Consider the following 13,543-nt stretch of genomic DNA (forward strand, 5'->3'; position numbering starts at 1 on the left):
TTTTTCCTTTCTTTTTTCCTTGTTGAACCTAACATGTTATGTATTTTAAAAGAAGTCATATGGTAGGCTCTTGGATGATCTTAAATAGAAAAATTTTAAAAAGGGTCATGTAAATATTTTACATTTCCTTTTTTTTTTGTGGTATTTTCCTAGGACCTACTTTTTAATTAAACTGGATTGCACAAAAATAGCACTTGTGTTCTGCGATTTTTACTTAATTTTTTTTTATTTGGGGGTGCGATCATCTTTTTTTGAGGGAGGAACAATTAGTAAATATAATGGATTGGATAAGAAGAAATGGTTAAAGATGTAGAAGATTTTAGACAATCTTAGTACTGGTTATAGTTGCCTAATAGTAATTAAATTGGATTGTTTATTTTTAGTCAGTTGTGTTCATATATTATATGTTTGATGTGAAGAATGCTCTGCTACACATTTTAAAGACTCTTAGTTTGACTAACTCTGAAGTTTAATTTTGTTGGTATTCTTTTAAATTACATTCTCTAACTATATCCTGTTCTTTGGTATGGCAAATCAGTAATTGCTGTTTGTTCTGTTTCAGATCCCTGCATGTCTCTGAGTCCACCGTGCTTTACAGAAGAAGATCGATTTAGTCTAGAAGCTCTTCAGACAATTCATAAACAGATGGATGACGACAAAGACGGTGGGATTGAAGTAGATGAAAGTGACGAAGTAGGTGGAAAGTTTTTCCCTGGTCTTCTCTTACAACAGAATGGCTGTTTCTAGTCTTAAATTTTTTTGTTATTACTCATATGACTCAACTCTTTATATTTTAATTTTACCCTTTATATTTACATAGTTTTTTTTTTTTCCCATTTGTATATGTCTTCCTAGTTTTCTAAAAACCCTCAGTCTCATGTTCTTTGATTTCTCAAACATGTATTCTAATCTGACACCAGTTATGTATTGCTGCTTTACAAACTACCCCGAAGAGTAGTGGCTTGAAATGACAACAGTTTATTATTTCTCCTGATTCTGTATGTTGACTGGGCTCAGCTGGGTGGTTTTTCTCTTCCCCTTGGTATGGGCTGAAGTCTCTATGGCAATTGTATTCATTTGGGAGCTCTGTTGGGGCTGGGATACCTACGGTGGCCTCTTATCCTTCATGATTTCTCTCTATGTGACCTCTCATCAGTCAGGAGTCTGGGTTAAACTTCATTGTAGCATGTCAGTTGGCTTCCAGGTGGTAGTGTTCGAAGAAGACAAGTCATGTGCAAGTGTTTGCCATGCCTCTGCTTGCCAGTGCTTACTAACATCAAATTGGCCAAAGTAAGTCATTTGGCTAAGCTCAGAGCCTATCTAAGAGAGGATTATATAAGGACCTAGGTAACGGGGAGATGTGGTTCATTGGAGGCAACCAATTTAGAAATTTACTGTTTCCACTGTCTTTAGTTCTTAAGCATTCCCATCGTCCCCAGTCTGGTTTCCCTCTTAGTTTTTCCATAGAAGTTGTTTTCCAGTAACAGTGAAACTCTTGATAATCCATCACTTTCATCTCACTCTTTCTTATGACCAATAGGATATATTTACATACTTTAAATACTTCTTAAATTGGAAACAATGCAAAATGGGGTTATCATATAATCAGGTTCTAGAAATGAATGAAATAAATTGGTCTACTTAGAATTCAACAGTGAAGCTGTCAGGTCCTGGGGTTTTCTTTATTGGGAGAATTTTTATTACTGCTTTAGTCTCATTGCTCATTATTGGTCATTTTAGGTTTTCTAATTCTTCATGATTCAACCTTGGTAAGTTGTATGTGTCCAGGAATCATTTCATTTCTTTTAGATTTTACAGTTGGTTATAGTTGTTCATAATAGTCTCTTAGGATTCCTTGTATTTTTGTGGTATCATTTGTACTGTAATCTACCTTTTTATTTTTGATTTTATTTATTTGAGTCTTTTTTTTCTTTGTTAGTCTAGCTAAAGTTCTAGTGATTTTGTTTATCTTTTCAAAAAACCAACTGTTTCATTGATCTTTTTTTTTTAATCTCTAATTCATTTATTTCTGCTCTGATCTTTGTTACTTCTCTTCTTCTACTGACTTTGGGTTTGGTTTGTTGTTGTTTTTCTAGTTCCTTGAGGTGTAATGTTAGGTTGTTTATTTAAAATCTTTCTTCTTTTTTGATGTAGGCACTTATTGCTATAAACTTCCCTCTTAGAACTGCTTTTGCTGTATCACACAGGTTCTGGGATGTTTTGTTTTCATTTGTCTCAGGAATTTTTAAATTTCCTTTTAAATTTCTTTGACCTATTCATTGTTTAAGAGCATGTTGTTTAATTTCTATGTATTTGTGCAGTTTCCAGTGTCCCTTCTGTTACTGATTTCTAGTTTTATTTTGTTGTGGTTGGATAAGATAGTTGGTATAATTTCAAATTTTTAAAAATTTATTGAGACTTCTTTTGTGACCTAACCTGTGGTCTGTTCTAGAGAGTGGTCCATGTGCTGCTGAGAAAAATGTGTGTTCTGTAATTGTTGAATGACATGTTCTATAAAAGTCCATTAGGTCCAATTAGTGTACAGTACAGATTAACTCTGATATTTCGCAGTCAATTTTCTGTCTGGATTATATGCTCTTTACTGAAAGAGGGGTTAAAAAGTCCCCAGCTATTGTTGTGTTGGAGTCTACTTCTCCCATTAGGTCTAGTAGTATTTGCTTTATATATCTGGATGCTCCAGAGTAGGGTATGTATATATTTAGAATTGTTATGCCATCTTGTTGAGTTGATCTGTTTTATCTTTATGTATTGACCTTCCTTATCTTTTTTTACTTTCCTTGGCTTGAAGTCTATATAGCTCCTCTCACTCTTTTGATTTTCATTTGCATGAAAAATCGTTTTGCATCCCTTCACTTTCAGTTGATGTGTATCCTTACAGGTGAAGTGAGTTTCTTGTAGGCAGCATTTTGTTGGCAGCATATTCTTGTTTCATAATCCATTTAGCCCCTCTGAGTCTTTTTTTAAATTAAATTAAATTTAATTTAATTTCATTTTGTCAATATACAATGTGGTTGATTATTGTGGCCCATTACTGAAACCTCCCTCCCACATCCCTCCCCTCCGAGTCTTTTAATTGGGGACTTTAATCCATGTATATTTAGAGTTGTTATACATAGAGACTTATTACTGCCATTTTGTTACTTTTTTTCTGGTTGTAGGTTCTTTTTTCCTTTTTTCTGGTCTTTCTGTCTTTGTGATTAGTGGTTTTCTCTGGTGGTGTATTTTGATTTCTCACTATTTTTTGTATGTCTGTTATAGGTTTTTATGTTATGGTTAACGTGAGGCTTACAAAAAACATGTTATAGTTATAACAGATTGTTTTAAACTAATAATAACTTAGCTTTGGTCACCAAGAAAAAGGAAAAAGAAAACAAAGCCAACTGTTCCTTGATATCATTTCTCCCCACTTTTTAATATTTTGTTGTTTCAGGTTACATCTTTTAATATTGCCTATCTCTTATATGGTTGTTGAATTCATTATTGTTGGCTTTTTCCCTTTTAGTCTTCATAGTAAAATGTAAGTGGTTTATTCACCACCCATACAACACTGGAGTATTCTGAGAACATCTGTGTATTTACTTTACTAGTGGGTTTCGTACTTCAAGTGTTTTCTTATTACACTTCTGTGTCATACTATTTCAGCTTAAAGAGCTCCCTTTAGCATTTATTGTAAGGCAGGTCTAGTGTTGATGAATTCCCTTAGCTTTTGTTTGTCTGGGAAAGGTTTTATTTCTTCTTTGTATTTGAAGTTTAGTTTTGCTGGATATGGAATTCTTGGTTAATAGTCTTTTTCCTTCAGTACTTTTATTATATCATCTCACTCTCTCTCAGCCTGTAGGGTTTCTACTGAGAAATCTGGTGAGAATCTTATTTGGACTCTGTTGAATGTTATGAATTCCTTTTTTCTTTCTGTTTTCAGTCTTCTTTCTTTGTCTTAGTTTTTTGATAATTTGATTATAATGTGCCTTGGGGTGTTCCTTTTTGGATTGAATTTGGTGACCTCTGAGCTTCTGTACCTGGATGCTGTCATCTTTCTCTATATTTGGGAATTTTTCAGCCATTATTTCCTTAAATATGCTTTATCGGTCTCTTCCTTTTTTGTGTCCTTCAGGTACACCGGCTCTGTAGTGGTTATTTTGCTTGAAGGAGTCCCATAATTGCTACAATTCTGTTTAATTTTTTTCTTATTCTTGATTGGATAATTTCATATGTTTTGTCTTCCAGCTCTCTGATTCTTTTCTTCTGTTTGATGAAGTCTGCTGTTAGAGCTTTCTATTGAGCTTTTCAGTTTAGTATTATTTATGGCTAGAATTTATATGTTGTTGTTTGTTGTTAATTGAGTCTATTTTTTGGTCCAGTTTCTTGTTCTGCTCCTGGATTGTTTTCCAAATATCTTTTAATTTTCTGTCTGTTCTAATTTTCCCTCTGAACATCTTTAAGAGGATTATTCTGAATTCTCTGTCAGATACTTCATAGATCTGCCATTCCTCTGGGTCCATTGCTGGTGCTTTGTGGATTTTCTCTGGTGGTGTCATTTTTTTCTGTTCTTTCTCTATCCTTTTGCCTTTACATTGATGTCTGTGCACTGGAGGAGACAAGCTACCTCTTCCAGGTTTTATATATTTTTGGGATTAAGTGTTGACATGATGATCAAATCAATATTACTAGTATGTATATTGTTACAAATTGTACTTATTCTTTATGCCCCTTGTCCAATCTCTCCCTATCTCCCTCTCCTTCCCCCCTTCCACCACTGATAACCCTAGATTTCTTCTCTCCCTCTGAAAGACTAATGGTTACTCTGTTGATTTTGTTGCCTAGGTGATCTGTCCAATGCTGAAGAGTGTGTTCAGGTCCCCCAATATTATCATACAGCAGATGCTTCTTCTGTTACTCTGGATTGGGCTTTGTGGAAAGAGACATCCTCTTCTTTTCTTTAGTCTCTGTTGGTGACTCTCCTTGTGTCAATGCACTCCAGTGGCTGGTGGACCATCTGTGTGGTGGTTGTGACATCTAGACACTTTCATGGCAGCCGTGGTTACTGTGGTGGCGGTGGTGGGCCACCCACATGGAGGTGATGTTTTTGGCATGCTCTCTGGGGCTGGCAGTGTGCCTGGTTGTGGGGGGGAGGTCTGGTCCCCGATCCATGCCCCAGGGCCCGGGGTGGGGTCCAGAGGTTCTGGCAGTGTGCCTGGTTGTGGATGGCAGGTCTGGTCCCCAGCTGTAAGCCCCAGGCCCCCAGGCAGGGAGGGCCCCAAGGGGCTGGCAGTGTGTGTGGTTGCGGGCTGGAAGTTCTGTCCCTGGCTCCATACCTCAGGTCCCCTGGCACACTCCAAGGCACTGGTGGTGTGCCTGGACCAGAACTAATTTTTTGTCCTTTGCTTACTTCTAAAACAGGGGAACTTCCTGTGGGAACCAGTACCTGAGCTCTGTTGTTGAGCTAAATTGCTGCTTTGCTGCTGTTTTCCTAGGGAAGACTTTCTGTGCATCTCAGGGTTTAATGGTTGACTTCATAGGTATTTCCGGCTCTCTGTAAACCCAGTCACCTGGGTTTTGTAGAAATTCTGATCTGGGCCCAAATCTTTTCATCAGACTGCACCCCCATCCAATTCTGCATTCCTGACCAGTCTCCTCTGAGTGGTTCTGTGCTGATTGGGGGGCAGATTGGCTGTCTTTGCTGTGCCCCAGTGTTCCCCCGGTGGGCCCATCTCCCCCACTGCCCATGCTCCAAACACTTCCCGTGGGACGGGCCCTGCGCCAGTCCCTTCTGATGACTCACTGGCCTCTGAATGGCTCCTCTTTTTCAGCTGTTCTGGCTCTTTGCTCCTGCATGGGTCCACAGGAACCCTATTAGTGGTCTTGCTGTCCTGGGGGCCACCAAAGCCCTCTTCTCCCCGGCCACCTCCAAGCAACTTCATCTGAAGGGCACAGCTGCAGCTTCTGCTGGCTCCTGCTCCTTGTGCTCTGCGGCTCCAGCTTTAAAGCAGCTGTGGCCTGAAACACTCCGAGCAGTTTTTTCTTTCTCTCATTCTGACTTCTCCCCCTTCATGAACTCCATAGGTCTCTCCTCCTCTTCACCTGAGCTCCAGCAGCCCCAACTTGGGTGTTGTTACATTTTTAGACTTGTAAATTGGTTGATTTGTGGGAGAGAGTGATTCTGGGAACCATCTATTCCTCCATCTTGACTGGAACTCCTTGTGTCATTTTTGTTATCTGTACTTGGTTCAGCTGTACTTAACTACATTTTAAACTATTCAAAATGATAGGGGGCCTATATATACACACGTTTCGAAAGTAAGATAAGAAAAAGTTTGTGGGACTCTATTACTTTGCATTTAGCCTATGGAGTGAAGAAAGACAAAGATCATTACAGCCAAATCCTTGGGCCTCAAAAGTGAGAAAAGAAGTGGATGAAAAGGGAATTGGCATAGTTCTAAGACAAAGTTGGTTCCCTGGAAAGTAGCATTAGCTTCACATGATAACTTGTTAGAAATGCCAATTCTTGAGCCTCACTCCAGCCCTGTGGAATTGGAAACTTGTGAGTGGGACCCAGCAATCTGTTTAAACAAGCCCTTTGGGTGATTTTATTGTCTGATGAAGTTTGAGAACTACTGGATTAAACCGTCCAGAAGGACACTGATAGTAGCTGGAAGCTCTTTATCTTGACTTTTTATGCATACATAGTATATGAGAGTACTTCAAAAAGTTCATGGAAAGATTCATATTGTCTTTTAATTCTGTTTTTCCATGAACTTTTTGAAGTACCTTCCTGGTTATAAACCTTGATTTCTTATGATTAGATCCACAAAAAAATGGTTTATGATTTACTCTTCGTACCTTAATCTTATAGTTGTTTTTGCATTATACTTTTATAACAATTTTTATAATCTCAGGCACAGTATTATATTTGGCTGCTGTGATGGTCTTGCAAAAGACATTGTTTTCTGCCCCTGTACTATGTGATTTTACTTTTGCCAAATTCCACCTTAAAAATTTCATAAATGTTCTGTGAGCAGTCATGGACATGCAGTTACTATAAGCAGGGTTGTATTTTTCTGGGGGGGGGGGATCCTTTGCTTTTGTTAAAGTAAGATCATTCTGGAACCTAGATGGTTAAGAAAATGTCTCATTATTTTATAGTTATACCTAGAATATTTCTTACTTAAATAGTGAATTTCTTCACTGCTCAGCATTTATTTAGTTGAGTACCCAAGCTCTTATGACTTCCCTTGATAATTATGGTACCTATTTATTGAACTTCTTCCTCTGTCTCTTGATTTTCCAATTTATTTGCCAACTGCTGTTAAGTTATTTTTCTGTTTTTAAGATTTGGTAAGAACGGATTCTCCTATAGTGTTTCTAGCCATATATCTGTTTATCCGTACAAACAACCACCATAGGAAACAGAGGACTTTCTCTTACCCTACCAGTTCTTACTATCTAGACTATCTCATCTCTACCTCAAAATTCTGATTATTTATAGTGAATCTTCTCTTTCTGAGGCTGCCTTAGTCATTGGCTATTTGAGAAGTACTATTGGTAGTATAAGAGTGTAGTTAAGTTACATATGGATTAAGTAGCTTTTTGTGGTGATCTAGGAACTTAAACACCATAACAGTTTCTGTGGAAAGATATGTTTCAAATGGTAAACAAGTACTCTTAAGTACAACCTATTTATAAACTGGGAATGAATGGCCTGTAGTATGAGATCTGTCTTTGAAGACCCCAGAACTTCTGAAATCATTCTGTGGCATCATGGAACATTGAAACTGTTTACCTAGTTTCTTTTGCTTCTTTCTGGAACTTACTGCAATCTGTCGTTCAACTAGTAGATCTTTTAGCCCCTTCCCCAAGTTATTTCAGCTTTCCTTAGTTAGACCACATGGTAATTATATATTTTCATTAAAATCATTTGTCATTTCTGGTCCACTAATTTTTAATTTACCGCTAGGAGAATTTCATATTCAACATTGTTACAGACTGGAAGGGGGCAGAGGAGTAGGAGTGTGAATCAAGACCGTGCATCTGTACTCTTCTTCAGTTCTAGCCTGACTGTACTGCCAGTCCTGCTCTTCTCCTCCCCCTCCCTCCCTGAGCATTGTCAGGATCACAGCATGGCATTGCATTTATGTAATTAATTTTTTTTGAGAGTTAAGCAAACTTCACATATTGTCTCATCTTCTAAAAAATTGTCTAAGTTTGGGTCAGTACAGGATCTTTTTATTCCCATGTCACAAAAGAACTAAAATTATACCTTCACTGTAACATTAACACTATTAGCCTTACATTATTGTTATTATAGATAGGGTGACTGTATAATTCATCATCCAAACTGGGATACTTTTGAGAGTGAAGAGTGTGCTATTAATAATTATACCAGGATAACAGGTGTAAATGAGGACCGTCCCAGGCAAACAGGCCATATATTTACCCTAACCCTATGGCTTATCATAGTCAGCTTTCTATTGTACTTACCTTTATCTGCATATTGCTCCCTCACTAAGTTATTATTAAGTTGATCTAAGTATCGTGCCAAGATTTGTGCTATTAGTAAAGCTTGTATCTATTTCAATTTAGTTTATCACTTGGAGTCATTTTGTACTGTACAGCTTGTTTTCTAGTAACATGACAGAGACACTCAGGAATTTTTCTATTTTTCTTTCTAAGAGTTAAGTGTTATTTTTTGTCTACAGCTGAGAAGTATTTTTCTGTATTAAAATAATAATCATTGATTCTTTCATTGATATTTAGGATTTTTTTAAATTAGTAAGTTCGTTTGGCTTTCCCAGTATTTTTCTTAAAATTTTTTTTCTTCAGCTTTATTGAAGTATACTTGACAAAAATTGTATATATGTATACATTGTGAAACGATTACCATAGTGAAGCTAATTAACACATCTATTACCTTGCAATGTCAAAGGGTATAAACTTTCAGTTATAAGATGAATAAGTTCTGGGTGTCTAATGTACAGCTGATGATTAAAGTTAATAATACTGTATTATGTACTTGAAATTTGTTAAGAAAGTAGATCATAAATATTCCTACCACAAAAAGTGTTAACCAACTTTTCATATCTGAAGAATTTTATATAGTAGTCTAAATTTTCCTATGAATCTATCCATTGTTCAGCCTGCTAGAATTTCTCCAAGGACTTAGTACGGCAGTTACTAACCATGTAGTCTCAGAATACTGTTTCACTATAGAAAGCTGTTTGGGTGGTCTTATGGTAAAGAACTGTGCTGTATCAGGGAGGTAGGTGTAAGGTAAATTGTCTTTTCCTCAGATAACCCCACTGTATGTGATTATAACATCATGGTTTATAAAACATTTATGCTATCTCACGTTACCTTCAGCAGTGCTTTTTTGAGATGAGCAGGACAGTTGTTATCCCTATTTTATAGATGAGGAGACTGAGGCTTAGAGGGATTAATTTACTTAGGTCACATAGTGTGTGTAAGGAGAACTGGGATTAGAGCTCAGCCATCCCAAGTCCTGCTCACTCTCTGTAATATGTTTAGACAGAGTTCCAAGTTTTTGTTGTTTGTTTTTAACTCGTATTCAGTTTTGAGCCTTGGAAACTGAAAGAACCTCTCTGCATATGTTCTTGAACTGTGTTTTTGTTAATGACCTCAATCTTAGTTGGAAACCTTTGGGTATTGATGACAGCTCATTCACTAGGACCTCATACCCTTTTCATTCCCTATATTTTGGTTTGAATATTATCATACTGACTTATATATTGAGTATAATCTTGAGCTTGGATGGACAATCTACCATACCTCACCCTAAAGATTATTTTTTCCCTTACTTAATAACCCTGTATTAGACTTTTTATCCTGGCCTTTCTGGGTCTGGTTTGGCTCATTACCTTGTATTGGTACTACTGTATCAAGTATTGATGACTCGCTTTATACTACCCTAGTAGCCTTTTTATAGTATTATTGGTTCTGGAGCACTGAAACTTATGAAGATAGTATTTTTAAAAGCGAAAGAATATTTTACCTTGATCCTGAAAAAAAAAAAATATATATATACACATATGTACATAAATATATGTTTTTGCTGGCCGGTACAGGGATCATTGTAAATGTTTAAAACAATTGATAAAGAGTATTTGAGAGCCTTTCACTTTGTTAATCCTTGTGAAATGACCTTTATTGATTTATTTTCATATGATGTAGTACCTAACATTTCTTTTAAGTCTTAATTAGGGAGGTATGGGAACTTTTATGTGCTGATTTTTGTTTTGTTCTCATTTGCCCTTTATTTTCTTTTCCTTGGCCCCCTCAAAAGCTTGGGAAGTATGCCTTAGGTCATTGTTGACCATTCTTTTAAAAAGAAAAGACATCTAACAGTTTAAAGTTCCTATTTAAATATACAGTGCTATACTAAATATGGGGCAGAATGATCAAATGAGTATAAACTTCATGAGCTTACCATCTAGTTGGGCACATAGTGTCATATATATATATATAATACAAGGCACATTATGTCGAAGTGTGGAGGTACTATTGTGTTTCAGAGGAGAGAGTGCACATCTGTTTTGGGAGCATCAAGAATAACTTGATGTAGAGTACTTGAGATGGACCCTGTGAAATGGGTATGATTTTCACAGATTTGGATGATAGATAGGACATGCTAAAAGCACTAAAGAAAGAACATAGTACGGTCCTAATTTATGCAATAGTGAATCATTCAGTCTGACTGTAGTATTACATTGTCAGGGATAGGATTGAAAGAACTTGCCTGGTTTTCTTTCTTCCTGCTTTTGTCGTCTTCTCTGATTTTTTCATTATTCTTGCTCTCTTGACCCTAAATGTATGTATTCCATAAGATTTTTATCTTTGGGCTTCTTCTTTCCTTTCTTTTACCTTCTTGGTTGTTTTATTTAAGCTCCTGGCTTTAATCGTCACTTCTACATATGTTCAGTTCTGACTTTTGCCCAGAATTCTAGTCTCACATAATTTCCAGTCTGCTAGGATCTCCAACTCAGTGTCCTTAGAAAATCTCATGCTGAATCAGTCACTGTGTTTTTTTAAAAACAATCTGTTTCCTGTTTCTCTTTAAGTGTGTTATTTTTATTGATGGTATCGCTATTTTACCTACAACTTTGGCTCAATGCTCCAGTCTCATCTTTGTTTACTTTCTTGTCTCCCTCTTTGAGTTACTGAGTTTTATTGTTATTTGATTTCTAACTGGTCTTGCCATTGCTTGCCTTTTCCTTATTTTATATCCATTTTGACAATTATTGCTTGATTAAGACATTTTAGAACATGGTATTTTGTTATTCTCTCTCTTACTCAAAAACTTATATTGTATCTCCATAGTCCAGTTGTCTCAGACTTTAGTGTGCATCAGAATCTCCTGGAGGACTTGTTAAAACACAGATGGCTGGGTCCACCCTCAGAGTTTCTGATTCAGTAGGTCTGGGATGAGACTCAAGAATTTGGCTTTCTAACAAGTTCCCAGCCAGTACTGATATTGTTGGTCTAGTGACCATGCTCCGAGAACCACGGCCATACTCTGCTAAATATAGTCTAGACTTCTTAGTTTGGCATTTGCATTCCACCCTTCCAGCCATGGTCATTTACTATGCAGCTTCTTCATGTACTGTTCACTTTTGCCCAGGTGGACAATATATAGGCAGATGGCTTTTTGTACACATCCTGTATTCTTATGCCTATAGAGGCATTTCACTCATGATTTCTCTCAGTCTCTTTCTGTTTCATTTTGCTTTTCAATTATAGCTTGTCAAGTAATCTTTTAAGATTACTTTTAAATTCAAATAGAACCTCCCCATATAAAACCTTCCTTGTTTTTCTTGCATTTTCTTCTAAGCTAAAGTAATCTTTTGCATTACACTGTTTTCTTTTATGATATTTGTTGGTTTGTAGTTTAGCTTGACCCTTATTTTCATTTTATTTCCTATATCCAGTCTGCTCTTTGGGTTTTACCTGTCCCACATTAGTTACATAACACATGTAGTGATTGAGGGTAATTATACTGTTTCTGTAGGCTGTATCTAGGGTGCCTAAAAAGCCAGCATTCCTTGTATACTGATAAAGGATTTTCATGTTCAAAGGAAAGGATTATAGTTGCTATCCAGAACCTCATTAATGGAAGTATTTTCAACTCATCTTCTATTCTCTTTTCTCCTTTGAAAAAGCAATGAAAGACATTATAAAATTATATGTGGCAAATTAATGGGATCTCTTAATGATTGACTTTCTTAAGGATCCTGAGAGATGAGCAGTACATTCAAAAGTAAATAATGTCTTTTTAATGAATAAAATTGTGTCAATACAATGAATTTCTTCAAAACTTGATAGTTTTTTGAAGTATATTTTACATAAAATTCAATGCAGATTTTAGGTATACAGTTTAATGAATTTTGAAAAATGTGCATACCCTTGTTTCTACTATCCTAATGGAGACATAGAACATTTTGATCCTCACAATTTAAAACTGTCACTTTCTTTTATAGAAGACAATGAAGGAGAATCTTTGTGTTGCTATAAAATCTATTAAGTATAATTGGTCAGTGGTTTTCCTTTAACTCTCCATTGCTAGTTTATTTTTCATACTTTATGATATGTTTCAAATCATATCCCAGTGATATAATAACTAACCAAAGATGTTAGGATTTGGGGTAGAGAAGTTTCTTCTCTCTCCCCGTAAGAAGTCATATAACCACTGGGGACTCACCATCTGCATTTGTGTTCATAAACTCTATTTTCTCTCCTGTTACTGTGGATTCACTGTTTGTGCTATTTACAAAGTGAATTCTTTTCACTTGTGTATTCGATCTTATCTCCTCCCTACTCTAGAGGAATGCTTCAGTATTTTTTCTCCAACAACCATATTTTCCATTGTCTACTTGAACTTTCCCATCTGCCTCAAACCTGCCATGATTTTTTCTGTCTTATAAACAGAACAAAATAAAAACTTCTCTTGACTCCACTTCTTTCTATGATTATCGCCCCATTCATGGTTTTGAGACATTCAAGGCATTTTGCTTGTTGATTTTTTGGAAAATTAAAGAATGATAATATCTGCTTATTATGAGAGTGTTTGGAGAAAGTTAGCCAAAGCATTAGCAGAAACATACCTGGGAAAGCTTCATCAGAGAGTCCTTTTCTGCTATGCCAATGCTCCTGCTCATTCCTCTTGTCAAGCAAGGGCAATATTGTGAGAGTTTCGATGGGAAATCATTAGGCATTCACCTCACAGTCCTATTTGGCTCCTTCTGACTTGTTTTTGTTTCCTAATCTTAAAAAGTCTTTAAAGGACACTCATTTTTATTCATTTAATAATGTAAATAAAACTGCATTGACATGGTTAAATTCCCAGAATGATCAGTTCTTTAGGGATGTACTACATGGCTAGTATTATGGCTTACAAAAGTGTCTTGAACTTGATGGAGCTTACATTGAGAAAATTTCTTAGTTCTATTTTTCACAAAGTTTTTGAAGTACCCTCATATGTTGCTTTATGTTGCTTTGACCCCCATGGATTTGTCAC

General features: G+C 36.3%; 1 protein-coding gene across 2 annotated transcripts in view; it reads left to right on the plus strand.

Annotated features, from left to right (window-relative positions):
* Positions 1–13,543, plus strand: part of STIM2 (stromal interaction molecule 2) — a 133,532-nt gene that overhangs the window by 51,904 nt on the left and 68,085 nt on the right. For both annotated transcript variants that reach the window (XM_063107641.1, XM_063107642.1), the window contains exon 2: positions 563–693. In XM_063107641.1, the coding sequence (XP_062963711.1) occupies positions 563–693 (131 nt within the window). The remainder of the gene's footprint in view (positions 1–562; positions 694–13,543) is intronic.

The sequence above is a fragment of the Cynocephalus volans genome, chromosome 9, assembly GCF_027409185.1.
Source record: "Cynocephalus volans isolate mCynVol1 chromosome 9, mCynVol1.pri, whole genome shotgun sequence".
Classification (NCBI taxonomy): Eukaryota; Metazoa; Chordata; class Mammalia; order Dermoptera; family Cynocephalidae; genus Cynocephalus; species Cynocephalus volans.